The following is a 26,915-nucleotide window of genomic DNA, read 5'->3' as shown; positions in this document are numbered from 1 at the left end:
CCTGTTCAACATAGTACTGGAAGTATTAGCCATTGCAATTAGGCAAGAAGAAGGAATAAAAGGCATCCAAATTGGAAAAGAGGAAGTAAAACTGTCCTTATTTGCAGATGACATGATATTATACATACAAAACCCTAGAGACTCCATCAAAAAGCTACTAGACTTAATACATGAATTTGGCAATGTAGCAGGATACAAAATTAACCCCAAGAAATCTGAGGCATTTCTATACACCAACAGTGAACTTTCAGAAAGGGAGATCAGAAAAACAATCCCATTTACCATCGCACCAAAAAAATTAAGATACCTAGGAATAAACTTAACTAAAGAGGTTAAAGACCTCTACTCAGAAAACTACAGGACGTTGAAAAAAGAGATAGAGGAAGACATAAACAGATGGAAGAACATACCATGTTCTTGGATTGGTAGAATCAACATCATTAAAATGTCCATACTACCCAAAGCAATCTATACATTCAACGCACTTCCCATTAAAATACCAATGGCCTTCTTCAAAGATCTAGAACGAACTCTCCAAAAATTCATCTGGAATAAAAAAAGACCCCGAATAGCTGCAACGATCCTGAGAAAGAACAAAGTAGGTGGGATCTCAATGCCAGATATCAAGCTGTATTACAAAGCCACTGTTCTCAAAACTGCCTGGTACTGGCACAAGAACAGACATATAGATCAGTGGAATAGAATAGAGAGTCCAGAAATTAGCCCGAACCAATATGCTCAATTAATTTTTGACAAAGGAGGCATGAACATACAATGGAGCCAAGATAGTCTCTTCAATAAATGGTGTTGGGAAAATTGGACAGACATATGCAAGAAAATGAAACTAGACCACCAACTTACACCATACACAAGAATAAACTCAAAATGGATAAAGGACTTAAATGTACGACAGGAAACCATAAAAATTCTAGAAGAATACAAAGGCAACAAAATCTCAGACATATGCCAAAACAATTTCTTCACTGATACAGCTCCTAGGGCAGTTGAAACTAAAGAGAAACTGAACAAATGGGACTACATCAAAATAAAAAGCTTCTGCACAGCAAAAGAAACCATCAACAAAACAACAAGAAAACCCACCTCGTGGGAAAACATATTTGCCAACGTCATATCGGATAAGGGCTTAATCTCCAAAATTTATAGGGAACTCATACAACTTAACAAAAAGAAGATAAACAATCCAATCAAAAAATGGGCAAAGGATCTAAATAGACACCTTTCAAAAGAGGACATTCAGAAAGCCAAGAGACATATGAAAACATGCTCAAAGTCACTAATCATCCGAGAGATGCAAATCAAAACAACAATGAGGTACCATCTCACACCTGTCAGAATGGCCATCATCAACAAATCAACAAACGACAAGTGCTGGAGAGGATGTGGAGAAAAAGGAACACTTGTGCACTGCTGGTGGGAATGCAGACTGGTGCAGCCACTATGGAAGGCAGTATGGAGGTTCCTCAAAAAATTGGAAATGGAACTCCCATTTGACCCTGTGATCCCACTACTAGGAATATATCCCAAGAAACCAGAAACACCTATCAGAAAGGATATATGCACCCAGATGTTCATAGCAGCACAATTCACCATAGCTAAGATCTGGAAACAGCCTAAGTGCCCATCAGTAGATGAATGGATTAGAAAACTGTGGTACATCTACACGATGGAATACTATGCTGCTGTTAAAAAGAAGGAACTCCTACCATTTGCAACATCATGGATGGAACTGGAGAGCATTATGCTAAGTGAAACAAGCCAGTCAATGAAGGAAAAATACCACATGATCTCACTCATTCATGGATAATAAAGACCATTACAAACTTTTGAACAATAATAGATACAGAGGCAGAGCTGCCTCAAACTGATTGTCAAACTGCAGTGGGAAGGCCAGAGAGAGTTGGGGGGCAGGAGGGAGGGGAGTAAGAGATCAACCGAAGGACTTGTATGCATGCATATAAGCATAACTAATGGACATAAGACACTGGGGGGTAAGGGAGGGTAGTGGTTTGTCAAGGGCGGGGGGGGGGAAAAAGGATACTTATGTAATACCCTTTGTAATACTTTAAGAGGAAAATAAAAAAAAAAGGTAAAGATACAAATTAGGAACAACAAATATGCATCTATCAACAAATGAATCTAAGAATCAAGTGAATAAATAACCTGATGTACAGAATGAACTGGTGATTATAATGAATCAGGGACATAGAAAGGGAATGGACTGACTATTCTTAGGGGAAAAGGGGTGTGGGAGATGCGGGAAGTGACTGGACAAAAATCATGCACCTATGGATGAACTCAGCGGGTGGGGAGTGAGGGTGGAGGGTGGGGTGGGAGCTGGAAGGAGGGGAGTTATGGGGGGAAAAAAGAGGAACAAATGTAATCATCTGAACAATAAAGATAAAAAAAAAAAAAAAGAATTGAAGGTCAGATAAAGAACTTCACAGATAAGAAAAAGCTAAAGGAGTTCATCACCGCCAAACCAGTATTATATGAAATGCTGAAGGGTATGCTTTAAGAAGAGGAAGAAGAAGAAAAAGGTTAAGATAAAAATTATGAACAACAAAGTGACAACAAATACATATCTATCAAAAAGTGAATCTAAAAATCAAGTGAATAAAAAATCTGATGAACAGAATAAACTTGTGAATAGAATAGAATCAGGGGCATAGAAAGGGAGTGGACTGACAATTCTTCGGGGGAAGGGGGTGTGGGGGGTGTGGGGGGTGCAGGAAGAGAGACTGGAAAAAAATCATACACCTATGGACGAGGACAGTGAGGGAGGTTAAGGGCAGGGGGTGCGGTGGGAACCGGGTGGAGGGGAGCTACGGGGGGGGGGGGGGGGGGGAGAAGAGGAGCAACTGTAATAATCTGAAAAATAAAGATTTATTTTTAAAAAATTAAAATAAACATTTATTAATTGCCTCCTAGGTGCTAGACACAGAGTTAGACACTGGGATCCAAACCGAAAGGAGTTTGATCTGTGCCCTCCATGGAGTTCACAGCTGGATGGGGAGACAGTCGTGGCTACAACAAGGTGAACAAACTGAGGGCTCAGTTCTGTGAGAGGAGGCAGATAGGGGAAAGCACAAAAGGCAGTGCTCACACTCACCCAGAGAGGTCAGGGAAAGATTTGCAGAGGCCATGACATTTGAGGTGAGCCCTAAGGAAAAGCAAGTTGTCTGGGATTACTTGACAGTTGGTGAAGACATGGTTCCAAGGAGAGGGGATATTAAGTACAAAGTACTGAGACCTGAAAGAGCATAAGGTGCTCAGGAAAATACAAAGAATTTGGGCTCAGCTGTGGCAAGAGTATCTGGGTTGGGAGGGAGAAGGGAGAGTAGGGTGCCAGGACATGAGTCTTTTAAACCCGCTAAGGAGCTTGAAATTTGCCTGAGTGCTAAGGGTGTGTGTGTTGGTGGGGGGATTAAAGGATTTTAGTCAGGACAATTATGTGTTTTTTAATGAGTTAAAACTCAAATCCCCACAAACATAAGAAATTTGACTCTTGTTCTCTATGACTCAGCAGACATTTACAACTGGGACTGGGACTCTGAAGTTGGGACTCACTGACTCCTCGGGCTTGCGATATGGTACATTGGATGTCAATGCAAAACCGCTTTCCTTCTAGTTGACTTTCTATACTAAAGAGGTTTGAAAGCTAAAAACAATAATCCCCAGACTCCCTTGCAGCTGGAGTTCCAAGTGAGACTTAGGTTCCACCTCTCAGATGTATATGAGAGAGATTTGTAAAGTGGTTGTGAGGCAGAGGCCATGTTTCTGCTCCTTCTGATCTTTCTGGAGGCATTAGCAGAGGTCCAAGTCCTAGGACCAACAATTGTAGTAAGAGCTTCCCATCTCTCATCCTCCTGATTGTGGTCAATGTGGTGCTCCCCAGGCTGGTCAGTGCCCTGGTGATGTCCTAGAAGTCACTCCTGTAGATCTGGCCTAAAGCTCTTCCCAAAATTTGTATAGCACCTTGTAGTGTCTATATCTAAGAACTTTCTGCTCAAAAGAAGGTGCTGTTCTCAGTGTCTAGGAGGATCTCTGCATCTCCTGCTCAGGTGGGGCCTCAACGAATTCCAGGTGAAGCCAAGGCCTGTCTGGGAGGTCTGGGAAAGCATATGGTGTTCTCAGTTTCCATGGGGGGAGGTGGTTTTGCCTCCACCAAGATTCCTAAGTGGAGAGAGAGCATTTCCTAAACACAGAAAGGGGTTCAGATGTTGAATCATCAAAAAGAATGACCAAGGTCTCCAATTATCAATAAAAGTCCCTTTATTCTGTATTTCCCCAAGGAAAGCAATGTAACAAGGGGATGGCCTTTTATCTAAGAGGAAGCTGAGCACAATGATAAAAGTAGCAAAATATCAGGGTTCTATAGGAAGTGCACTGAGTTTCTCCAACCTTTGGTATCTGGCAGCCCTCTTTGCTCCTCCTCATCTGAGCCACAGCCATGGCCAGGAATCACTGTGACAGGGCCGGGGTCTCTAGGGCAAGCCCCGGGATGGCAGAGGCCCAGCTCAGCAAGGTCTCTGCAGGAAACGCAGGCCCACGTTCTTATTAGGAACCAGGACAATGCGGGCCACACTCTTCACCTCCCCTGTCTCAGGGGCCAGGACCACCTGGTACTGCTGCATCAGCTGGGGGGTAAAATGCATATGGGGTGGTTAAAATCTGTGACCTTCATCCGCTGCCCTCTTCTGCATGCTCCCACTCTGTGCCTCCCTTTCTCTCTTCCCTAAGGCCTTCTTTACCCCTCCCTGGCCCACACACCTCCTGCCTCTCCCCACTCACCCTTGCCAGCAGCAGCTGCATCTCCAGCTCTGCAATCCTGCGGCCCAGGCAAGCCCGGACCCCATAGCCGAAGGGCACAGAGCCAAATGGGTGTTGGACCCCGAGGGTATCAGGCTGACTCTTCTTCAGCCAGCGATGGGGCTGGAAGCTTTCTGGCTCAGGGAAGATGCTAGGGTCCCGGGACACCACATAGTGGCACAGCACAAACTGGGTCTTTAGAGGAAGAATGGGCAGCACATCAGCTTAGGGTTGTGGGGCACCCCTGGAAACCCCAGATCTCTAGCCCCACTCACATTCTTGGGGAAGAGGAAACCACCAACTTCAATTTCTTTTTCCACGATTACCCGGGAATTTATGGGAACCACAGGGTAGAGACTGTAGGGAAAAGAAAATGTAGGCCTGCTCTGGATCCAAGAAGGGGCAGGATGCTCACCCCTTCAATCCTACCTCTCTGGTCCCCCAGGCCCTTCCTCCCATCCCACCCCTGGCCCTACCCTCAGCCCACCAGGCCCTACTTCCCACTCCTGTCTCTGAGTCATCCCACTCACAGACACTGTGCTCCCGAAAACAGCAGCTTACCGCAGGGTCTCCTTCAGCACAGCTTTGAGCAGGGGCATGTGAGCAAAGTCCTTGTGCCGGGGCGCCTGCCCAGCTGGCACCACACCTACCACTTCTTCATGCAAGGCCTTCTGGATCTCTGGGCTCTTTGAAAGATGGTACAGGGCCCACGTCAGCGTGTTGGACGTCTAGGAAATAGAGTGAGAGAGGAAGTGAGGAGGGATTTCTAGGAAAGAAGCCAGTTAGGTAGTAGGAGGGAGTGTAAATGGGTGATGCAAAATGCAGGAGAAAAATGAATTTCCCATGAGTATGGCAGGATGAGACAGGGTTCATGGGACCCTCCACACCAAACGTGACTCCACAGAGGGATAAGCACCAATGATGTAGGATCACACTCTAATAACACAGGAGGCTGTAACGTAGAGAAACCCGACATGACAAAAGGACCGAAAGGAGATCCTACAAAGAAGGATCTTTGTGGACAAGCTTTCAACTCTCCATTAAATTACAGCATGAGAGCCCTAACCGGTTTGGCTCAGCGGATAGAGCATTGGCCTGCGGACTCAAGGGTCCCAGGTTCGATTCCGGTCAAGGGCATGTACCTTGGTTGCGTGCACATCCCCAGGAGGGAGCGGGGGCGTGCAGGAGGCAGCTGATCGATGTCTCTCTCTCATCGATGTTTCTAACTCTCTATCCCTTTCCCCTCCTCTCTGTAAAAAATCAATAAAATATATTTTTAAAAAATAAAATAAATAAATAAATAAATAAATTACAGCATGAGAGAGTTGAGTTAGATGTGAGATGAAACTCCCAGCTGTCAGCAAAGCTCCAAGGGGATGGGATCCCACTACCAAAGGACAATTCCCTGCCCACCTCTCCTGGGCTGAATGACACCCCCCTCCCTATTTTCCCTCTAGTTCTACATCCATGTTACAGAAAGAGAAGCAGATACCTGGAGGGACGAAGGTCAGGTTCAGGTGGGGGATAATGGGGAATTGGATCAGGATGGGAGCCCCATTCTCCTCGCTGGCCCCCCTCACGCACCGTGTCTACTCCAGCCATGAGCAGCTCAGGGAGGCTGCCCATGGCCTCCTGAGGACTGAGCTGTCCACTGGTCAACAGGAAGTGCAGGTAGCCAGATATCTGGACCCCTTCTGGCCCTTCTGCCTGCAGTTGGGCCTCTATCTCTTTGAGTTTCTGATCAATCAATTTCTTCCCTGCAGGGACAATGGACAACAGAGGAGGACAAGGTCAAAAGTCATGATCTCCATGGACCAAGCACCACTTCGATAGCTGGCAGCATGAGAGAGAAGGTCCTGGGAGAGACTGCTAATTCCTAGTCCCTGGGACCCACCCCCAACTTCATTTCCTGGGTTCCTCACCAAAAGAGAAGATGGTGTTCCAGCCATCCAGGTATCTCTTCCAGAAGGGCAGCAGGGGACGGGTCCACTTGGGGAGGAAGGTGGCATAGAGCGAGTTCTGGAACATGAGCCCGACAGATCTGACGAAGGCCGCAGTGTCCTGGGGGATGGAGCGCTCCAGGCAGCCAATACGTTTCTCAAACAGGATGTAGCAAATAGCTGGCAGTGCACAAAGGCCAACACAGGAGGCGGTGCCATGGCACACAGAACCCAGGGGGCTTTGAGGAGGGCAAGCACAACCTCCCCCTGACCCATGCCCACCCAACCCCTCTCCCAACAAAGGTACCTTCCAAGGCAAAGTAGTAGAAAAGGTGAGCCATGTCAGGCACCTGATCCCCAGAGGCACTCTCTGCCCGAATCTCATTCAGTCGAACCATGAAACTGTCAATCACTTCATTCAGAGCATCTGTGTAGAGTGCAGCCTCAGCTGGCTTCAGCATCCGCTGGTTCAGAACCTGGCGCAGCTGGTACCAGTGATGTCCTTGCCTGTGGGGAACAAAGGAGCAGCACCAATGTGAGTAGCTAATGGGGTTTAGATTAGAAGGCATCTTCCCACCATGAGACCACTATGGAGTCTAGGAAAATCTCATTTTGAGGTTGAAAATGATAGAATCACCAAACTTTCAAATGATGGACTCTTTGAATCACAGAACTTTAGAATCTCACTACTGCCCCCGCCTGCCAGCCTGGTTGCCCCCTACTGTCCTCCTCTGCCGGCCTGGTCACCCCTAACTGCACCTTCCCTACCAGCCTGGTTACCCCTCACTGCCCCCCCTCCCGCCCCCACCAGCCTGGTCACCCCCAACTGCCCCCTACTGCTGGCCTGGTCACCCCTTACTGCCCAACCCCCTCGCTGGCCTGGTCACTGCCAACTGCCCTCCCCCCCACCATCCTGGTCACCCCACACAGCCTACTGTTCAGTCATTTGGTCGTCCCTCACTAACCCCCCTGCCAGCCTGGTTGCCCCATGCAGCCTGCTGTTCAGTCGTCCATCTGGTTGTTTCGGTCGTGATGGCCCCTGGCTTTTTATATATTAGGATAAGGCCAAGGAAGGGAAAATTATTCATTTGTCCAAAATCACAATATACTAGTGGAAAAGTCAGTGAATGGTCCCCAGGTTTTAGTCCATCCCAGCCACTGCTTTCTAGACTGAGTATCAGGTTCAGAGGTTGCAGGGAGAGCCTACCCTGCCCATGATCTACTGGTTGCCCAGTGCCACTGTTCTTTGGGCCTGGCCCTCTGGGGCCCTGTTCCAGTCCCTTCAGGCCCCAGCTCACGTGGTAAAGGGCCCATATGCCAGGCCCTGCAGGTCCCGGTGCTCCTTCCATAGATCCATGTCATTCCGTACTGGGTACTTGCCCTCTTGCCGCATGACTTGCTCCAGGAGTGGGGCACTGGCCAGGTTCACATGGGTCTGAGGTCCTACACGGGTTATCCACATTGGACCATACTTGGCCTTGCTCAGCACCTATAGGGTTCAACCAAAGTTGGGCATGAATAACCATGCCCAACCAGGCAGGCACTTCATGGAGAGAAGATGAGATGGGAGAGTGTCTGATGGCCACATCACAGCAAGTAGGCTGGGCAAAACCACGTTATGTAGTAGGTAGGCACCAGGATGGCCTGCAGTTCCAAAAGGAGAACACTGAAAACAATGAGCACACGGGAGTTAGAATATTGAGAGAATGAGTACCTGGTGAAACTGGGGGAACTGAGGTCCTTGGAGGAATGAGATTTGGGAAAAATGGGATATGTTTGCAAACTGAGGTATAGATATTTGGGGTCCAGGGTTTTAGAGAAACTGAGCCCTTTGGTGAGATACAGTAGAATGCCTATGGCTCCTCTATAGAAGCATTTAAATCTACTGCAGCTTGCTGTCAATGAGATAAAGATAAATATCTCATGTAATCAACAATTAGAAACTCCAGAAAAAAACAAGAAGCTGATAAGAAGGAATACAAATATGAAGCAATGTGCATTTTTTTAAATAAAAAATTATTAAGCTGTGTTAATTAATGTAATTCTCAAATATTTATCTTAGAATTTCAAAAGCACTTGACAATACCCATAGCATCTATGAAATTGACATTTCTATGATGTCTTTATACCTGCTGAAAAATGAGGAAGAAACTAGATATATTTTGGTTTTGGGGGGTAACATTTTAAAAGAATCCACAAATACTGAGACTAAAATTTACTGATTAATTTACACTTGCAAACTGAAAGCAAATGAAACAGTAGTTTTCCAGGTACTTCGTCTTTCACAATCTGTTACTAAAGAGATTTCAAGAGAATCAGAATCTGTCCAGTATTAAAATTAGACCAATGGGTTCTGCAAAAGAGGCCTCAAAATTATAGAGATCTGCCCTGCCGGTGTGGCTCAGTAATTGAGCGTCAACCTATGAACCACAAGGTCAGGGCACATGCCCACGTTTGGGCTCGATCCCCAGTAGGGAGTGTGCAGGAGGCAGCCAATCGATGTTGTCCCTATCATTGATGTTTTTATCTCTCTCTCCACCTCTTCCTTCCTCTCTGAAAGAGAAAAAAAAATTATCATAGAGATATATCATTCAAAATATAGAAGGAACTTCACCTAACTCACAGTCTAGAAAAACACCAGTCTTACTGGGTCTTACTATTGGCATTAAAAACTGGATCCGCCCTAACTGGTTTGGCTCAGTGGATAGAGCGTCGGCCTGCGGACTGAAAGGTCCCAGGTTCGATTCCGGCCAAGGGCATGTAACTGGGCATGTAACTGGGTTGCGGGCACATCCCCAGTAGGGGGTGTGCAGGACGCAGCTGATCAGTGTTTCTCTCTCATCGATGTTTCGAACTCTCTATCCCTCTCTGTAAAAAATCAATAAAATATATATATTTTTAAAAACTGGATCCTCTTAGAACCAATGCAACATGATTGCCTCAATATATATTATCCAATTCAGAATCCACCCTGAATAACAGTTCATTCTGCCAATTCCTAGGAAGGCAGCTTTGACAAGCCCCAACATCCATTTAGGCTGTTTCCACTTCTACCTCCCAGTAATGCCTGCCAGTGTGGTATGATTTTGAACAGTTGATTGTCTGTAAACTATATGATTCTTGGAGAGAAACAGGCATATTCTCTTGAAGAGAAACCAGTGGGAGCATAAAATGACACAGCCTTATGTGGAGGACAATTTGTTAATATCTATAAAAATTACAAACACATTTATAAACAAAGTAGGGGACATCTACATAATTGACTACTATATCACCTTAAAAGAGAATAAAGCAACTCCCTGTGCACTAACATAGAAAGAGATAACCAAGATAGTTTGTTAAATGGAAAAGTGTATCTTTTGTCTAAGAAAGAGGAGCTAAATAAGAACACACAGCATTTGCATTTGCTTTTATGGAGAAACATTGGATTGAGCAGAAACTAATTAAACTGATTACCTGTGGGAGGGTGGAGGGGACAGCAGTGGGAGTAAGACTGTGCACTGTAGATCTTGTTTTATTGTTTTGAGTTTTGAACTATGAGAACGCATTCAAATTTTTTTAATCTAAAGGAGGAAAAAAAGAAAGTTTTTTCTGAAACAATAAGTCACCCATCAGGTAATTCAAGAAAACAGGAAAGCCTCACTGAATCTCTGAATTCATGTATACACTCCTGAGATTTAGAAGTGGGCCCTACATATTCATTTCATTTATTTTTCTTAAAATTTCCATTAAAAATACTTTTTTTTGTCTACTAAATTCCATAGGAGAATTATCCTAAAAGTAAGCTTAATTTGTGTTTTCTGTTGGTTTATTTAAGATATGAATAACAATAGTATTAGTAGTAATGATAATAGCAAATATTTCTACAGAGCTTAGTATAAACCAGATTCTGTTCCGAGCATTTTAATTATATTGTCATTCAGTCTTCGCTACAGCTGTATGATGTAGGTTTAACATGACCACAGTTTTGTAGATGAGAAAACTAAGGCCCAAAGAGATTACTCAAGGTCACTTTACTGGTGAGTCAGAGTTCAAGCTCAGACCACCTGCTAGAGCAGTGGTTCTCAACCTGTGGGTCGCAACCCCTTTGGCGGTTGAACGACCCTTTCAAAGGGGTCGCCTAAGACCATCCTGTATATCAGATATTTACATTACGATTCATAACAGTAGCAACATTACAGTTATGAAGTAGCAACAAAAATAATTTTATGGTTGGGTCACAACATGAGGAACTGTATTTAAAGGGCCAGAAGGTTGAGAACCACTGTGCTAGAGGCTGTGCTCTCAACCACTTACTCCACTGGTCCCTGAGAAAACTGTCTTACTAACCAGAAACAAACTTGGGCCCTTTAAAACTGTGTGCTATTTAAAACAACTATGCAATAACCCACGGTTTCTCACAGCAGTTGACACTCTGGGCTGGATAATCCTTTGCTGTGGAGTCTGCCCTGTGCATTGTAGGATGTTCAGCAGCATCCCAGGTCTTTACCCACCAGCACCCTCCCAAGTATGACAATCAAAAATGTCTCCAGATATTGCCAAAATGTCCCCAGAGGGGTAAAATCACCCCAACTTGAGAACCTGTGCAATAACCCCAACTTCCTAATATGTCTCTTAATTATTTAATTTTAGAGGACTCTTTTTGAGAAATAATATCTCATTTTGAAGAAATATTTATTTGAAGTTTGGTTTCTTTTCCTTCTGTTAAGTTCAAGTCAAATTGCATGTCACATATTTATAAAAACACAAACACAGGTTATCTCTGAGTCAGCTTATAGTAGTTTCCTTTCTCCTTTATACCCTGATTTTTAAAATTTTTACATGAACTTGAAATAAGGGGGGAAATGTCATGTTTTAAAAGATTAGACCAAAAGCTATTTACTTGGGTACCAGCTTCTTCCCTGGAATCCAAAGTCTCTGGCACCACGTCCCAGTTATCAGTTTGGAGGTTTCTGGGACATTTCCCCCCTTGCCCAGGCCCTGCTTTCTTCCCTCCTCCTTTGTCGTCTTCTTCTCAGTAAGTTTACTCAGTGGAACTTAATGAGGATCTATTTATGTAAGAACTTATTTTAGAAAGACACCAGAACACTTGCTGAGAGATGTGTGCTGTGTCTGTGTGCCAACCATTAGACTGTAACCTGAGCCAGTTAGAAAGCCCCAAGTTCTCAGAAAGGTTCTAACTACCACTTAGCAGAACAGAACCTCCTAAAGAGATTCTCTCCAGGATGAATGGCAGGGCTGGCCTCTGCCAGGTGACATTCCAAAGAGCGAGGGTGTTGAATTCACTCATTAAAACAAAAGTGTTTACTGATATAGAAAGATATTCATATTTCTTTTTTAGTAAATGACAAATAACGAAAGAGAATATGAGAATGTATGGTATGCTTTCATTTTTAAAAACAGGTATTTGTAGATGACACATGGGGAGAGTGTGGAAGTCTATTCACCAAGGACAAGCAAGGAGGGACAATGCCTACTTACTCTCAGGATCATGTGTGTATTTATGGGTCCATTTCACAAATGCTTACTAAGCACCTATGTGTATAAGACACTCTGACATATGCAGGGTGTTAGGGTTAGGAAAGATTTGATTTTCTTCTTTTTGTGTCTTTATATTTTCTGATTTCTCGATTTCTGGAAATAATTTCAACTAAATAAAAATGATACTCTCCTCTTAAATGTGGTATGAAATCACAAATAATTAGCATGTAACTCATATTTATGTGATTTTTTTTAAAAACAAGGGTAATTTTTATAGGGAAAAATAATGCCTGTCTCATGGCCATGTGATTCGTCTGCGCTCAGTCATCCATGGCTGGCAGCCATTGAGGAGTCAGGGACTACTTGGCAGTAGATTTTGTTCTAGCTCCAGCCCCAACACTAACAGCCTTTGTCACTTTGTTGGGTAATAGCTCCGCCATGGCACCCTCCCAGCCTTGTGTCCATACACACAAAGGCTTGGACGCAGCCTTCTCTGATCTTCAGGCTGAATGCCCTGCGATCCTCCAGGAATGCCAGAGCCTGGATGCCTGCTCAGAGCTGCCTTGAGGCCACCTGGCACTGAACTCCCTAAGTCCCCTAGGAAGCTGTCATGAGACAGCTTCTCCTGCTCTGTGGGTTCTGATGGAGTGTGGACTTCCTGCCTTAGAGAAGAGGGGGGCTCCTTAACAACGGGGTACTTCATTACTTGCATTCCACTCATCTGGCCCCTTTTGTTTCAGGGTTGTCCTTTTCTGTGGGGGGACAATGATCTTGGCAAACTGGGACCAATTCTTCTTTTCACTCTCTAGGTAAGCAATAAACTGTCTAAATCTAAATATAACCCACTGTATCTTTCCCGGAAGAATCCTTAAGACTTGGCCTTGCCTTGTGTAGTGTGTGAACTCGACATGTTTGGTGTCCAACATGTGGCTGGTAAAGTTACAATGCTCTTTTAAGACCTGGCCAAGCAGGAGATAAATGGATTTCCCCAATCCTAGTGTATGTGGGAAGGGAAGGGGGTGGGGGGTGGTGGAGAGCGAGTGGGAAGAGGGGGAGGCAGGGGAAGGTTATTCCCATTAGGGGATGTGCAGTTCAGGATAGGACAAATAAGACTAACGTGCAGAGTAGGGATCTCCCCACAGTCCTAACTATCTGTCAATAAGTGGCCACTGAAAACTGAAAGTGAGCATAAAACTGCTTTCTGGTAAGCACCCCCGATTCCCTCCCCCACCCAGATTTCCTGAGCTTCCAGCCACTGCATAATTCCGGAAGTGCCTGTGTTAAAACCTTTAGTCCGAGTTTCTGTAAAAAGTAACTAATAGTTTGGGGCAAGACTTGCCATGAAGAGAGAACAAAAGGGAAAGTGATTCTGTGAGTGAGAAGCTTGTGAGCCCATTGCCTCCCACACTTGCAAAAATGTGAGACCAGTAACAAATGTTTGTGAGCGTTCCCAAAGTGTTAGGAAAATTCCTCTGATATCCAAAGTTTTCATTGTATAATGTCTTGTTGATTGGCAAGTTGAAAGTTCCCAACCAAGGTTCATGTTGGGAGTGGTTTTCTGGAAACAATGTTGTGGAATGACAACACTGAATCCCTTGGCAATCAAAGAAAAACTGCTGTCTTTTACCAACTGAAATGCAGATGTTCCTGATATAAAAGTTGCACCTGGTGATCCTGAAGATCATCTCCAGGGTTTTTTTGTTTTGTTTTGTTTTGTTTTAAAATATATTTTATTGATTTTTTTTTTTTTTTTTACCTAGAGAAAGGGAGAGGAATAGAGAGTTAGAAACATTGATGAGAGAGAAACATTGATCAGCTGCCTCCTACACACCCCCTACTGGGGATGTGCCCGCAACCAAGGTACATGCCCTTGACCGGAATCGAACCTGGGACCCTTCAGTCCACAGGCCAACTCTCTATCCACTGAGCCAAACCAGTTGGGGCTCCAGGGGGTTTTAACCCCTTGCTCCTCAAAGCTGATAAGGTCACAACATATTTTTGGAAAACAGACAGAGACCCCGCAGGCTGACTACCAAGGTATAGAACAGGATCCTGTCAGGCATTAGCAGACCTGCTGTATTTAGTGACAAGGTGATGAGGGACTTTGATCATTGTTCCTAAGAGCCCTGGTGAGTTGGTTTTGTTGGTGTTTAGAACAAAAGAGGAGAAGGCCCCATGATATTTAAAAAGCATATCATGGTTGTTCCTTACCCTGAAAGTGAAATTGCTTTGCTTGGACAGGTAGCTGTGATTACAGATAAAATACTCCCTGGTCTTCAAGGGCAGTTAGTTCCTCAGAGATATACTGAGGTCCCTGCTTACAAAGAGCAGGAATGGAGAACTTAGAGACAAGTTTGGGCAAAAACCTAATGAAACACTAGATGTTTGGTTGCACTGGCTTGCAGAAGAGAAAGCCACACCAGTTCTGCTGAAGGAATGGAAGTCAATTCATCACCTAATGACTACGCCCATGCTCCTAGTCACATTGGCCACAAACAGCTTAGCTGATGACATGAATATGGAGGATGAATAAGTAAAGACTGATCGCAGCTGGTTGTGATGAGTCTTTATTTATTTATTTTGTGTGTGTGATGAGTCTTTACATCTACAATGAAACCATCGTCTGATAAGCACCATACATGATCACAGGGGAAAATATAACCCAGCCTAGATTTATAATGGAAAACAAGAGTGCCCAGATGATGAGATAGTCACTCAGGGTTAGATTCAGTGGTGTGTTAAATGGGCACCAACAGGCCTTTGGAGACAGTTAAATCTTCTCATGCACCCCAAAGACAGACTCTGGAAAATTAGCTCTGGGCAACAAACTTCCCAGAATGGAAGCCTGGACACGGACCAAGATAAATGCCTTTCAGGCTAAAGGGGGTGCTATGTGTTGAATTGTATCCCCCCCCCCCATTCATATGTTTAAGTCCTAACTCCCAGTACCTCAGAATGTGGCCTTATTTTAAGATAGAATCTTTACAGAAGTGATACAGTTAAAGTGAGGTCAGTAGGGTGGGCGGAATTCAGTAAGACTAATGCCCTCATAAAAAGAGGAGATTTGGATGCAGGCACACATGCATACAGGGAGAATGCCACATGAGTGTGAAGACAGTCATGCACGGGCAACAAAAGAGGCTCCACTCACAGCCCTCAGAAGAAACCAACCCTACCAACACCTTGATCTGGGGCTTCTGGCCTCCAGAACTGTGGCACAATATATTTCTGTTGCTTAAGCCACTCAGTTTGTGGTGCTTTGTTATGGCAGCCCTGGCAAACTAATATGGGGGCAGAAGGCAGGAATACAGGCATCCACAATGGTGAAATGCCATAGGAACTGAACTCTCGTTTATATCAATTAGCCGAGGTAAAAGTGGCTGTTTTCCTCAAAGTTGCAGAGCCTAGTGACGTTAAGTGGGGACTTACTGAATATATATATATATATATATATATATATATATATATATATATATATATATATATTAAGGAACTGGCTCATGCAGTGGTAGAGGCTAGCAAGTCTGAAATTTGCAGGGTAGGTCAGAAGTCTGGAAATTCCAGCAGGAGCCGATGTTGTAGTCTTGAGTCTGAAGGCAGTGTAGGGGCAGAATTCCTTCCTGTTCTGGAGTCTTTTCACTGAAAGCCCTTCACTCACATTATGGAGGGTAAACTGTTTGACTCAAAGTCTACCTTGACAATATCATGGCCAAGCCAAGTTGACATATAAAAGGTTCACAGTGGATGAGACTTTTTGAACCAATACACACTCAAGTCGTGCTGAATGTATTGTGGGAATAGACATGTTCAATGCATGTAATTATTCTCTTGATGGTAAAGCAAGTCCCCATTGAGGAACTGCCCCATTTAGAACAGTGGTAGTGGGTTGAGGGGACCATCAGGAGTCTACCTAGTTCTCCAAGCTCAGCCATGTGGTATCAATAAAGTAATGTAGGATTTCAGGGAAAGGGAAGGGGTAGAAGGATAGATCACTGTCTTGATCAAAGAACTAGACTGACATGCTTAAGGTACTCTTAAGCACAACCTCTCAAGTGTACTCTTGGGCATTGACTGTAGTAGACACCTTTTCAAGGTATGGCACTGCCATCTCCATCCACATAACAGGTGGATGCCCATGGAAAAGGTCTCCTTGGATGGAACATCAATGGAATCAACAAGTTGATGAGATCTGTTAAGAAAACTACCCAACAGACTGTACAGATTGTCCTTCTACTTGGGCCAGTCAGAGCTCATGAGACTTTTGAACAACACATGCCAGTGACTAACAATTCTACAGACTGGAGCCTGTGGCAAGATATGTAGCATTTACGTAATGGCTCCCTAGGATTTTGGATGTGACATTTGCCTTATATCACCACCCAGAATTTCTCATTTGGGAGACAAATGAGTGCTTGTGGACACTGAGAGACTGCCAAACAAAGTGTTGCTATACCCAGATGTCCCTATCATGAAATGGGGCAGAAATGAGAAGAGCAACAAAGTGGGTAATGCCTAACAAGTCATGTGTGGAAGTGATACTTCCAGGAAAAGAAGTACACTGAGCATTAAGTGGTTGGTTGCCCTCCAGATGTGCTGATTAAGATGGAGGGTCTATTCCAACATCTCGGGGTTTCTTGGGAGCTTTGCCACACTGAGGCTCTTGACAAAGCTTGGGTACACTGAGGACTTTAGTACACTGAGGATGACTATTTCATGGATTAATCAGCTAAATTGAAGGCCACTGGGGTATACTGAACTGCTACTGCTGTGCAATAGCCCCCAAACTGATTAAAACTATGCATGGAAAAGAGAACTCTGTTCAATAGGTACAACTGTAAGCTGGGTACTTGCCCTGGAAAAGACCTCCCAAATTTCACCTTGTTACATTTTCACTGGTTCATGGTGGTATGGACTGGTGCCTGGCAGTAGAGTGCCTGGATGAGCAAATCTTAACCTCCTGGGGGATGAGCATTATGGCAGCAGATCACCCAAGATTCACACCTTTTGTTTAAGACCCAGGGGAGATCTCCTTGGATGAAACATCAATGGAACCAACAAATTGATGAGATCTGTGGTGCCCATATAAAGACCATGTCCACCTGGATACACCATTTCATAAGTCATGGTAATCCACCTACAGTTCAAGACAGGGACCCAAAACAATGACTCCAGCACATGAAATCAAGGAAGCATGGCAAGTATGCCCAGACTCCCAGCTACATAGTCTAGTGATAAAGGAAACTGAGCCACATAGTGAGAGGTACCAGACTTGGCCTGTCCAGGCAAACAGACTGTATAGGTCCCCTCAAGGGTACTCTTGGGCATTGACTGCAGTAGATACTTTTTCAAGGTATGGCACTGCCATCTCCATCCACATAACAGATGTGGGGGGGTGCAAACTATTCAAAGACCCTTCCCTAGATAACTATGCTACATATTCAAATCCCCCAAGAGCATCCAATCAGACAATGGTGCCAACTTTGTAGTGAAAAGTACCCAGCAGTGGGCAGCTCCCTGGGACATTCACTGGGCCTTTCATGCCCTGGATCATCCCCAGGCAACAGGGGCCATTGAAAGATGGAATGGACTTTTAAAGGGGAAACTGAAAAAGATAACTCGACAACTAAGACTCAGCTCCCAGTGGAGCACACACTTTAGAAAGTTTGGACTATAAATGTGGCAATTCACCAGAAGGGCACCTCCCATTTAAACAGAATTTTTCACTATGAGTTGGGGAGGTAAAAAGAGGCCCAAATAGGCTATAAGAGACCCAAGCCACATAATTAACTTTTCTCCCTCTACTACTTTTCTTCCCACACCTACCCTTGGAAAATTAGGCTACTGGAATCTGCAAGTAGCAAGAAGTGTCAGAGAATGAACCAATTGTTGCTTCTTTTGCCACTGGCTATGCTTCATGCTCTTGGGAAATCATAGATACTGATGATAATGATCACGCAAATGACATGACAAAATGCCAGGAGTGGGAGATATTCTAGGATGGTATGAGGTATACAAGGAAGAGATGACTGAGGCACCTCAGGAGAAACCAGGGCTCACATGAGGGTAAGACACAAGTAGGACTGGGACATGGCATGAAGTAATTACTGGAGGGACTATTCACACTGATGACATGGCTGTCGAAAGGGTAACACCTCTGGCTTGGGGGATATCAGGGGTCAATCCTGATTGGTTAAGGGATAATGGGAATGTTAACCACTCTTACTCAGCTCTTGTCTACAGGGCATATGGCCAATTTGACCCAGACTGCCACCATCTACCCTCAACTGACTGCTGGCCAAAGAGAATCTGAGCCTAAAAACTCTTAGAAACTTCCCAAGAGCCACTGGCTTCAGAAGGGATCTGTTTCTACTAAAGATGACAGAACAAGCTTAATTTTCTGTTCTTTAGCCTCATTTTGTCATAGGTTGTTCTCAATTCTTCAGCCTGGATAGTAAAAGGCAATTGTACTGACCAGGACTTCTGGGGTCAGCCGAGGCAGGTATCCATGGTTTCGACACCTCTAGTGGCCCTCCCCATGGGGACACTGGCTGCAGCCTATCCTCCAATAGGCTTTGGGTTATGATAAAAATTCTCTCCTTAACTAAATTGTAGTCAGGATCCCCTCTTCCCTCTTCTGGACTAGGCCTCAACCTTGGCCTAGAAAAACATGAACACATTAACATAGTTTCCAACAACTCCAGATCCCATCCCTAGGATGACCTTCACCCCTAGGATGAACCCTCTCTTAAAATGCCTGCCTGAGGAACTCAAGGCTGCTAAAATAATTTGCTATTTGTTCCAGGCAACACCTGAAGATAGTGTCCCTGTCTCCCAGTCCCAGTGGGATCATGGGAACCTGACTTCAATAAGATAAGCACTATTTAGCAAACCCAGATGAGTTTCATGTGAACCAAGCCTCCCTTCCTGCTTTTGTAATTTTTTACTTCCTTGACTCTACTCAAGCCCCTGCTGGTCCCCCTCCCCACTCCTTCACGCTTCCTTTAAACACCCTCTGTACGATTGGAATGGAGTTCATCTCTTTCCCCTATTGTCAGTAGTTGCTGTATAAAAAGAATTTTCACCACTTTAAGTAATACCTTTGACAGTTGCATGTACCTTGAAAACTCAAAAAGTACTACATAAGCCAAAAAGTGGAAACAACCCAAATATCCATCAACAGATCAATGAACAAATTGAGGTAAACTCCTACAATGGAGTATTACCCAGCCATATAAAGGAATAAAGTAGTGATACTTGATACTGCTACCAATGGATGAACTTTGAAAACATCATGCTAAGCGAAAGAAGCCTTTCACAACAGACCACATATTGAATGAGTCCATTCATGTGAAATGTTCATAATAAACAGAAAGTAGATTAGTGGTCGCCAGGGGATGATGAGGGAGGTCAACAGCATAGGAAATGTAGTCATAAGGAGAAAAGGGGGAGTGACTGCTAAAGAGTACAAGGTTTCTTTCTGAGGTGATGAAAATATTCTAAAATTGATGTGATGGTGGAAAACTTTGTCAAATTTTATGGTATGTGACTATACCTCAATAAAGCTGTTACCAAAAGAAAAATAAGAAAATTAAAATCACCTAGCCGGCCAGCTTGGCTCAGTGGTTAAGCATAGACCTATGAACCAGGAGGTCACGGTTCAATTCTCAGTCAGGGCACATGCCTGGGTTACGGGCTCGATCCCCAGTGTGGGGCATGCAGGAGGCAGCCGATCAATGATTCTCTCTCATCATTGATGTTTCTATCTCTCTCTCTCCCTTTCCCTTCCTCTCTGAAATCAATTAAAAAATATATATTTTTTAAATCACTTAAAAATTTCCCCCTGAAAAAATTGATACTGCATTGCGATGTTCTATTCTACTTGGTGGCCTGGTAGTGTACTGATAGTGGGCTTCTTAGGGAGAGTGTCAGCACAACAAAACAACACTAACACAGCAAGTAAACAGCCTGAGGACAAAAGTGAGCTCACAAATACCAAGTACTGTTCTGCCAGTATCAACAAACCTGACCCTAAAAGCTGGCAGCCACCAGTTGGATAAACAGGCAGATGTAACTTTAGGCACAGGCCACTCTTTTGATGCCAGAAAAAAGGCCCACTCAGGGTCAAAGGTGAAAAGGACAGTGTTGTCAAAGTGTTGTCAGGGGTTTAGCCTAACCCCCTCACACAAGTGAAATTCACATTTCAAAGACACAAGAGGTGTTAGATAATTAACAGCATTCTCAGGTTCTCCTTGCTCCAAACTTTGCCTTGAATGATCTCCTCCAAGATCAGACCAAGTCAGTGGCACCATTTGGACTCATGATGAGCAAAATTACCTGTATTTTTTACTATGAATATTTTAATGTGGATAATTAAATAAAATAACATTATAACCACCCATATACCCACCCTCTAGAATTAAGATTTGTCATATTTACTTCACATCTTTTTAAAAATGAAAACATTTCAGATACAAATTCCTCATCTTATCCTTCCCTCCACAAAGCAGTTACTATCCTGAATTTGAAGTGTAGTCTTTCTGTCAATGTTTATATAATTTTACTACATATACATATCCAATGATGGCTTATAGTATTTTTGTATTTTATAGTATTTAGTTTGTATTTTAGAAACACTATTCTACTGTACATATCATTCTATACCCAACTTTGTTTGAATTCTATATTGATACATAAAAATCTTGTGCATTCATTCTAATTGTTGTATAGTACTCCATTGTGTGAATGTTGCAATTTATTTATCCTATTGATGGGCATTTAACTTGTTTCTGAATTTTTTATTTTACAAACAAAGCTGCAAAAAGAATTTTGTGCATGTGTGCAGCTATTACTTCAATAACAGAAATATGTGTTTTTGTGCAACAAGGCACAACCGTCATAAGTTACCAGGTAGTTGGACAGTAAGAATTTCCTTCTGATTTTGCACTCTAGAGAAACATTAGGTTGAGAGTAGAGGAAGATCCAAGAAAAGGCCATCCGGCAAGGAGAAGCACTGCCCACCCACCATCTGCAGCCCTGACACACCCAGAAGCAAACTTCAGTACACTGAGCACACTTTGCCTAAAGGCTGGGCTGGGCTGGAGTGAAGCAATGAGAATATTTCAATAACAAGGAGTAGATGATCAGCAACAGATGTAGAACTGAAAAGAGGATGTCAACACAGAAGTGGACATCAAAAGTAAGGACCCAAAACCAGACATAAGTACAACAGAAAGGGCCATCAGAGGACCTCAAAATATTATGTTGGACCAGGAAGCACTTGGTTAGACATCTGTTTATCTCCTGCTCTCCATTCTTTTGCTGTTTATGCCTAGGCAGGGTAAAGCCAGAAGAAACTCCGGTGGAGGTCCATAGCAATCCTGCAATAAAAATTAAGTCTTTCTCCTAGTTCTCACCTCCAGACTCAAAGACCCCTACACAGAGGCAACCATCATTACCAATTTCTTGTGTGTCTTCCCAGAGATATTTTATGTGTATACAAACATATAAATGCATATATACCTCACACTCTTTTTTATCCACATAAGATGGCATATTATATACTTTTGCACCTTACTTTCTTTCCATCTCTTAGCAAGTGATTCATGTTAATACCCATAGATCTGCCACTATTCTTCTTAATGGTTGCATAAAATTTCATCATACAAATATATTATAACTTATTTAATTAGTCCCCTACTGGAACATGGAAGTCATTCTAATCTTTCCCAATCAGAAATATTGCTACCTTGAATATACTGGAATATTCCTTTATCAGTTAGATGAAAATTCTGGCAGTGCAGTTGATAAGTTGGTATGTTTCATATTTTTGGCTTTAACACCTAGTTTCAAATTACCCATCCCTGAGGCTTAAAGGCAGTACACCTAATTCTGCTATAGCCTCAACGGCACCTGTAAATGTCTGCCAGATGAGACTGAAAAACACTTAAGCCAAGTCAGGGTAACTGGAGGATAATCTCTGGAAGGCTTGATGGTAATGTGAGTTCTAAGGAAGAAAATCCATTAATCAATGGTATTAGCCAAACTGAAGAAAGAATGTGTTAACAGAATAGGAGTGGCCATTATAAAACCCAGAAGATGGGAGCCAAACAGCAAGAATTTGGCAGCATTTATTTCTCAAGAGAGAGATACTTTATGTAATAAACAGACACCAGAGCCCTAGCTGGTTTGGCTCAGTGGATATAGCATCGGCCTGCGGACCAAAGGATCCCGGATTCAATCTGGTTGCAGGCTCCTCCCTGGCCCGGGCCTGGTCAGGGCACGTGTAGGAGGCAACCAATGGATGTGTTTCTCTCACATTGATGTTTCTCTCTGTCTTTCCCTCTCTTCCACTCTCCCTAAAAATCAATGGAAAAATATCCTTGGGTGAGGATTAAATAAACAAATAAACAGACACCAGAGAAGTATATTCAACCACATTTCTCCAAGGCCTAGATGAAATTTCCTTCATACATTTATATTCCTTTAGTTATGGGGTCCCCTGCACGCCAGCAGTCCACTAGGGTAGTTACTAATTCTTTCCCTAAGTACCTAAATCATAGGAAGAGGATGTGGTGGATTAAAGATAGCCACAGCCTGGCTGATGTGGCTCAGTTGATTGCGTGTCATCCCATGAACAAAGAGGTCACTGGTTCAATTCCCAGTCAGGGCACATGCCCAGGTTGTGGGCTTGATCCCCAGTGGGTGGCATGCAGGAGATAGCTGATGGATGTTTCTCATCAATGTTTTTACCTCTCTCTCCCTCTCCCTTCCTCTCTCTCTCAAATCAATAAAAACATATTTTTTTAAATATATATTTTATTGATTTTTTACAGAGAGGAAGGGAGAGGGATAGAGAGTTAGAAACATCAATGAGAGAGAAACATCGATCAGCTGCCTCCTGCACACCCTCTACTGGGGATGTGCCCGCAACCAAGATACATGCCCTTGACCGGAATCGAACCTGGGACCCTTGAGTCCGCAGGCTGACGCTCTATCCACTGAGCCAAACCGGTTAGGGCAATAAAAACATATTTTATAAAAATATGTTTTATAATATGTTTAATGGGAGGGATGTCACAGCTTCTTTGACATCCCTCCCATTAAGAGGTAAGGTCTACATCTTCACCTCCAGAGTTTGGATGGGCACTGTAACAGATTTGATGGGTAGAATACAATGGAAATACTACTGTGACAGTTTCCAGGCCCAGGCCTTAAGAAACTGGCAACTTCCACTTTCTATCTTTTGGAACATTCACTTTGGAGACAGCTAGCACTCTGGAAGAAGTTTGACTATCCAAAGACCACCAGACTATGAGGAAGCCCAAGCTAGCTACATGGAAAGAAAGAAATACTCAGCTGTTCTAACCAAACCATCCCAGACACCAAACATGAAATTTAAAAAGCCACCTTGGAAATTCGAATTCTGGCAGATGTGACATGGAAAAAAAGTGAGGAAGCCAGCCAAAAGCCAGACCCTAGGTTCAGATATATGATCCCAATTAAGCCAGTCTAGTGATCAGCTATTTGAACTGAAGCCACACTCCATCGTGAAGCAGAGATGAGCCATTTCTAATGTGCACAGCCCAAATTATCGACCCACAAAATCATACTAGTAAGTATAACAAAATGTTGTTTTAAGCCACTATGTCTTAAGATAGTTTGTGATGCAGCAATAGATAACTAAAATAGGGAGTTCATGGTTCGATTCCTAGTCAGGACACATGCCCGGGTTGTGGGCTCGATCCCTGTAGGGAGTGTGCAGGAGGCAGCCAATCAATGATTCTCTTTCTATCTCTCTCTCCTTCACTCTTCCTCTCTGAAATCAATAAAACATTTAAAAATAAATAAATAAACAAACAAATATTAAAAAAAAACATAGTTCTGATGTCAGGGAACTCTTAAAGCTAGGAGCAAAGCAAGTAGCTTTCAAAACTCAAACTTATTTTTCCCCAGTGATCATCATGAGGATTATCATCATGGTTTGGGTCCTGGAGGACATAACAAAAGTTACTCGTTATTCTTTATCTCATATTAAGATACAGGCATCCTGGCCTGCTGCTACCTCTACTGATGCTGTGATCTCTGCTTGTAAATGAGTACCTAGAATGCCCCCTCCAAAGCTCAGGGACCATCACAGAAGAAGTGGGTGCATGAGATTGTAAGAGGAGGGTAACACGGGCACAATGGGCAGACAAATCTGACTCTATATTAAAGTAAATCCTCCCTCTTAATTGAACCTGGACCCAGTTGCCCTATTTCCCTCAAGTTTGAGGAATGAGCAACAAAAAGAGGAGATTTGTAACCACAGAATCAGCTCAACATGGTCCTATCCTGTTTAATGAGATACTGAGTTGCTTTTCAGAGACAATAAACCCAAACCACAAGTCATGCAGCCAAAGCATGTGCAAAGGCGAGAACTTTGACCTGCCAGCTCCACACAATACACACATACGTGGAACCAAAGAACCTGGACATAACTAGAATTTAAATACTGGAATCCTTTCAGGAGAACCCTTTCTTGTCCAGAAAAATCCAGTGTTGATGCCCATTTACCATAAATGGCCAAGTTCCTAGGTCCACCAGTTAAAACTTGCTCCATCAGCACTTCTGCAAACCAGTTCCCCTTAACCCCTTAGAAACCCTTAACCTAGTCTAGCAAGCAAGATGGATTTGAGGCACTATTAGGTCTCCCATCTTCTCAATTGATAATAAATCTTTCCTTAAAAAGAAAAAAAGCAATGGAATACACTTCCTCTCAAGCACACATGGAATATTCTCCAGGACAGATCATAAATAAATTTTAAAAGATTCAAATAATATCAAGCATTTTTTCTCAATAACAAGAAGAAAACTGAAAAATTCACAAATATGTGGAGATTAAACAACATGCTACTGAACAACCACTGGGTCAAAGAAGAAATCAAAAGAGACATAAAAAGAGAACCAAGGCCTAACTGGTTTGGCTCAGTGGATAGAGTGTTGGCCTGTGGACTGAAGGGTCCAAGGTTCGATTCCAGTCAAGGGCATGTACCTTGGTTGTGGGCACATCCCCAGTAGGGGGTGTGCAGGAGGCAGCTGATCGATGTTTCTCTCTCATCGATGTTTCTAACTCTCTATCCCTCTCCCTTCCTCTCTGTAAAAAGTCAATAAAAATACATTTTTTAAAAAAAGAGAACCAAGATGGCAGCATAGGTAAACACCTATACTTGCTGCCTCTCACAACCACATCAAAATTACAACTAAAAGGCAGAACACTATCATCCAGAACCGTGGGAAAGCTGGCTGAGTGGAAGTTGCACAACTAGAGAGGTGAAGAAAGCGCATTGAGACTGGTAGGAGGTGCAGAGGCGTGTAAAGTGCTGGCACCCAGGTGTGCTGCTTTTTTAATCAGGAGGGAGATACAAGCTCCAGCTTGCTATGGACTCCAGTTCTGGGTGAGACTCTGGGGGACCCAGACACATACGGGGAGAAACGGGACTGTCTGGCATCAGGATAGGAACGCGAGGGCAGCTTTCTTTCAGAGGTGCTTGCAGCGATCATTGTTCCTGCGCAGGGACGCAGGGACACAGGGACCTCTCTGGTGCAGGGCTGACTGGCAGCCTTTGCTATTTGCTCTGCCCTGGTGATTCCCTGAGACCCCGCCCCACCCAATTTATAATCCCACCCAAGTTGTGCACAGCAGCTTTTGCATATGAATGGCCTGTCCTTTCTCAGCCTAAAACGTGTTAAACAGGCAGCAGCAGCAGCAGTCTGCCTTGCTACACAGCTGGGCCTCATCTGGGCACTTCCAAACCTGATACAATCAGGAGGAATCTGCAGATCTCTATGTAGCTCCTGCTAGGTGGCCCAGGCAGTGGCTGACTTTGCACCTCCTTGGAGATCTAAGAGCCAGTGTACCCAGTGGTCAGTGTGAGACCATACTGGATTACAACTCTTCACATCCATAAGGGACACACTCAAAGGGGAGACTCAGTGAGCACTAAAGCCCCACTGAAGCAAGTCCTGCCCCATAAGGGTGTCTCCTACACAACAGCTCTCCCATTATAGACACAGCTGGTCCTCACAGCCAACTGGCCTGGAGGTCAATTCCTCCCAGTGATACCAACAGCAATCAAGGCTGTGCACACAGACCAACAAGACTGTGAAAACAGCCCACAAAGGGATACACCAAGAGTGTCCACCTCAGGTGACTGGGGAGGCTGAGCCACTGGGCCCTATAGGACACCTACCACACAAGGCCACTCTATCAACTCAAGGAGACTTAGCAACTACCCAACACATAGAAATAAACACAGGGAAGCAGCCAAAATGTGGAGACAAAGAAACATGTCACAAATGAAAGAAATGGATGAAAGCAAAATACTGGATATAAAGTTCAAAACCACGGTTATAAGGTTACTCAAGAATCTTCTAGAAACTTCCAAGAAACTTGGTGAGACCTTCAAGGATCTTGGTGAGAATGCCAAAAAAAAAAATACTGGAAAAGGACCAGTCAGAAATTAAGCATACACTGACTGAAATAAAGAATAATATACAGAGATTCAACAGCAGACTAGAGGATCCCAAGAATCAAGTCAAAGGTTTGAAATACGAGGAAGCAAAAAACATTCAACCCAAAAAGCAAAAAGAAAAAAGAATCCAAAAATATGAAGATAGTGTAAGGAG

General features: G+C 43.7%; 1 protein-coding gene across 2 annotated transcripts in view; it reads right to left on the bottom strand.

Annotated features, from left to right (window-relative positions):
* Positions 1 to 4,275: 4,275 nt before the first annotated feature.
* Positions 4,276 to 26,915, bottom strand: part of CYP27A1 (cytochrome P450 family 27 subfamily A member 1) — a 34,418-nt gene continuing 11,778 nt past the window's right edge. Inside the window, exons 2-10 of one of the 2 annotated variants that reach the window (XM_070422158.1) lie at positions 10,227 to 10,333; positions 8,069 to 8,259; positions 7,078 to 7,277; positions 6,753 to 6,950; positions 6,415 to 6,587; positions 5,392 to 5,558; positions 5,106 to 5,187; positions 4,813 to 5,025; positions 4,276 to 4,658 (exon numbers count right to left, since the gene is read on the bottom strand). In XM_070422158.1, the coding sequence (XP_070278259.1) occupies positions 4,539 to 4,658; positions 4,813 to 5,025; positions 5,106 to 5,187; positions 5,392 to 5,558; positions 6,415 to 6,587; positions 6,753 to 6,950; positions 7,078 to 7,277; positions 8,069 to 8,232 (1,317 nt within the window). In that variant the 5' untranslated portion in view covers positions 8,233 to 8,259; positions 10,227 to 10,333 and the 3' untranslated portion in view covers positions 4,276 to 4,538. The remainder of the gene's footprint in view (positions 4,659 to 4,812; positions 5,026 to 5,105; positions 5,188 to 5,391; positions 5,559 to 6,414; positions 6,588 to 6,752; positions 6,951 to 7,077; positions 7,278 to 8,068; positions 8,260 to 10,226; positions 10,334 to 26,915) is intronic. The other variant, XM_070422157.1, reaches the window with a different exon arrangement.

Source organism: Myotis yumanensis, unplaced genomic scaffold (assembly GCF_028538775.1).
Source record: "Myotis yumanensis isolate MYYU_CA2020_CCGP unplaced genomic scaffold, mMyoYum1.0.hap1 SCAF_8, whole genome shotgun sequence".
NCBI classification, from domain to species: Eukaryota; Metazoa; Chordata; class Mammalia; order Chiroptera; family Vespertilionidae; genus Myotis; species Myotis yumanensis.
Note: the sequence above shows the minus strand (reverse complement) of the source record. Positions and strands in the feature narration are given on the sequence as shown.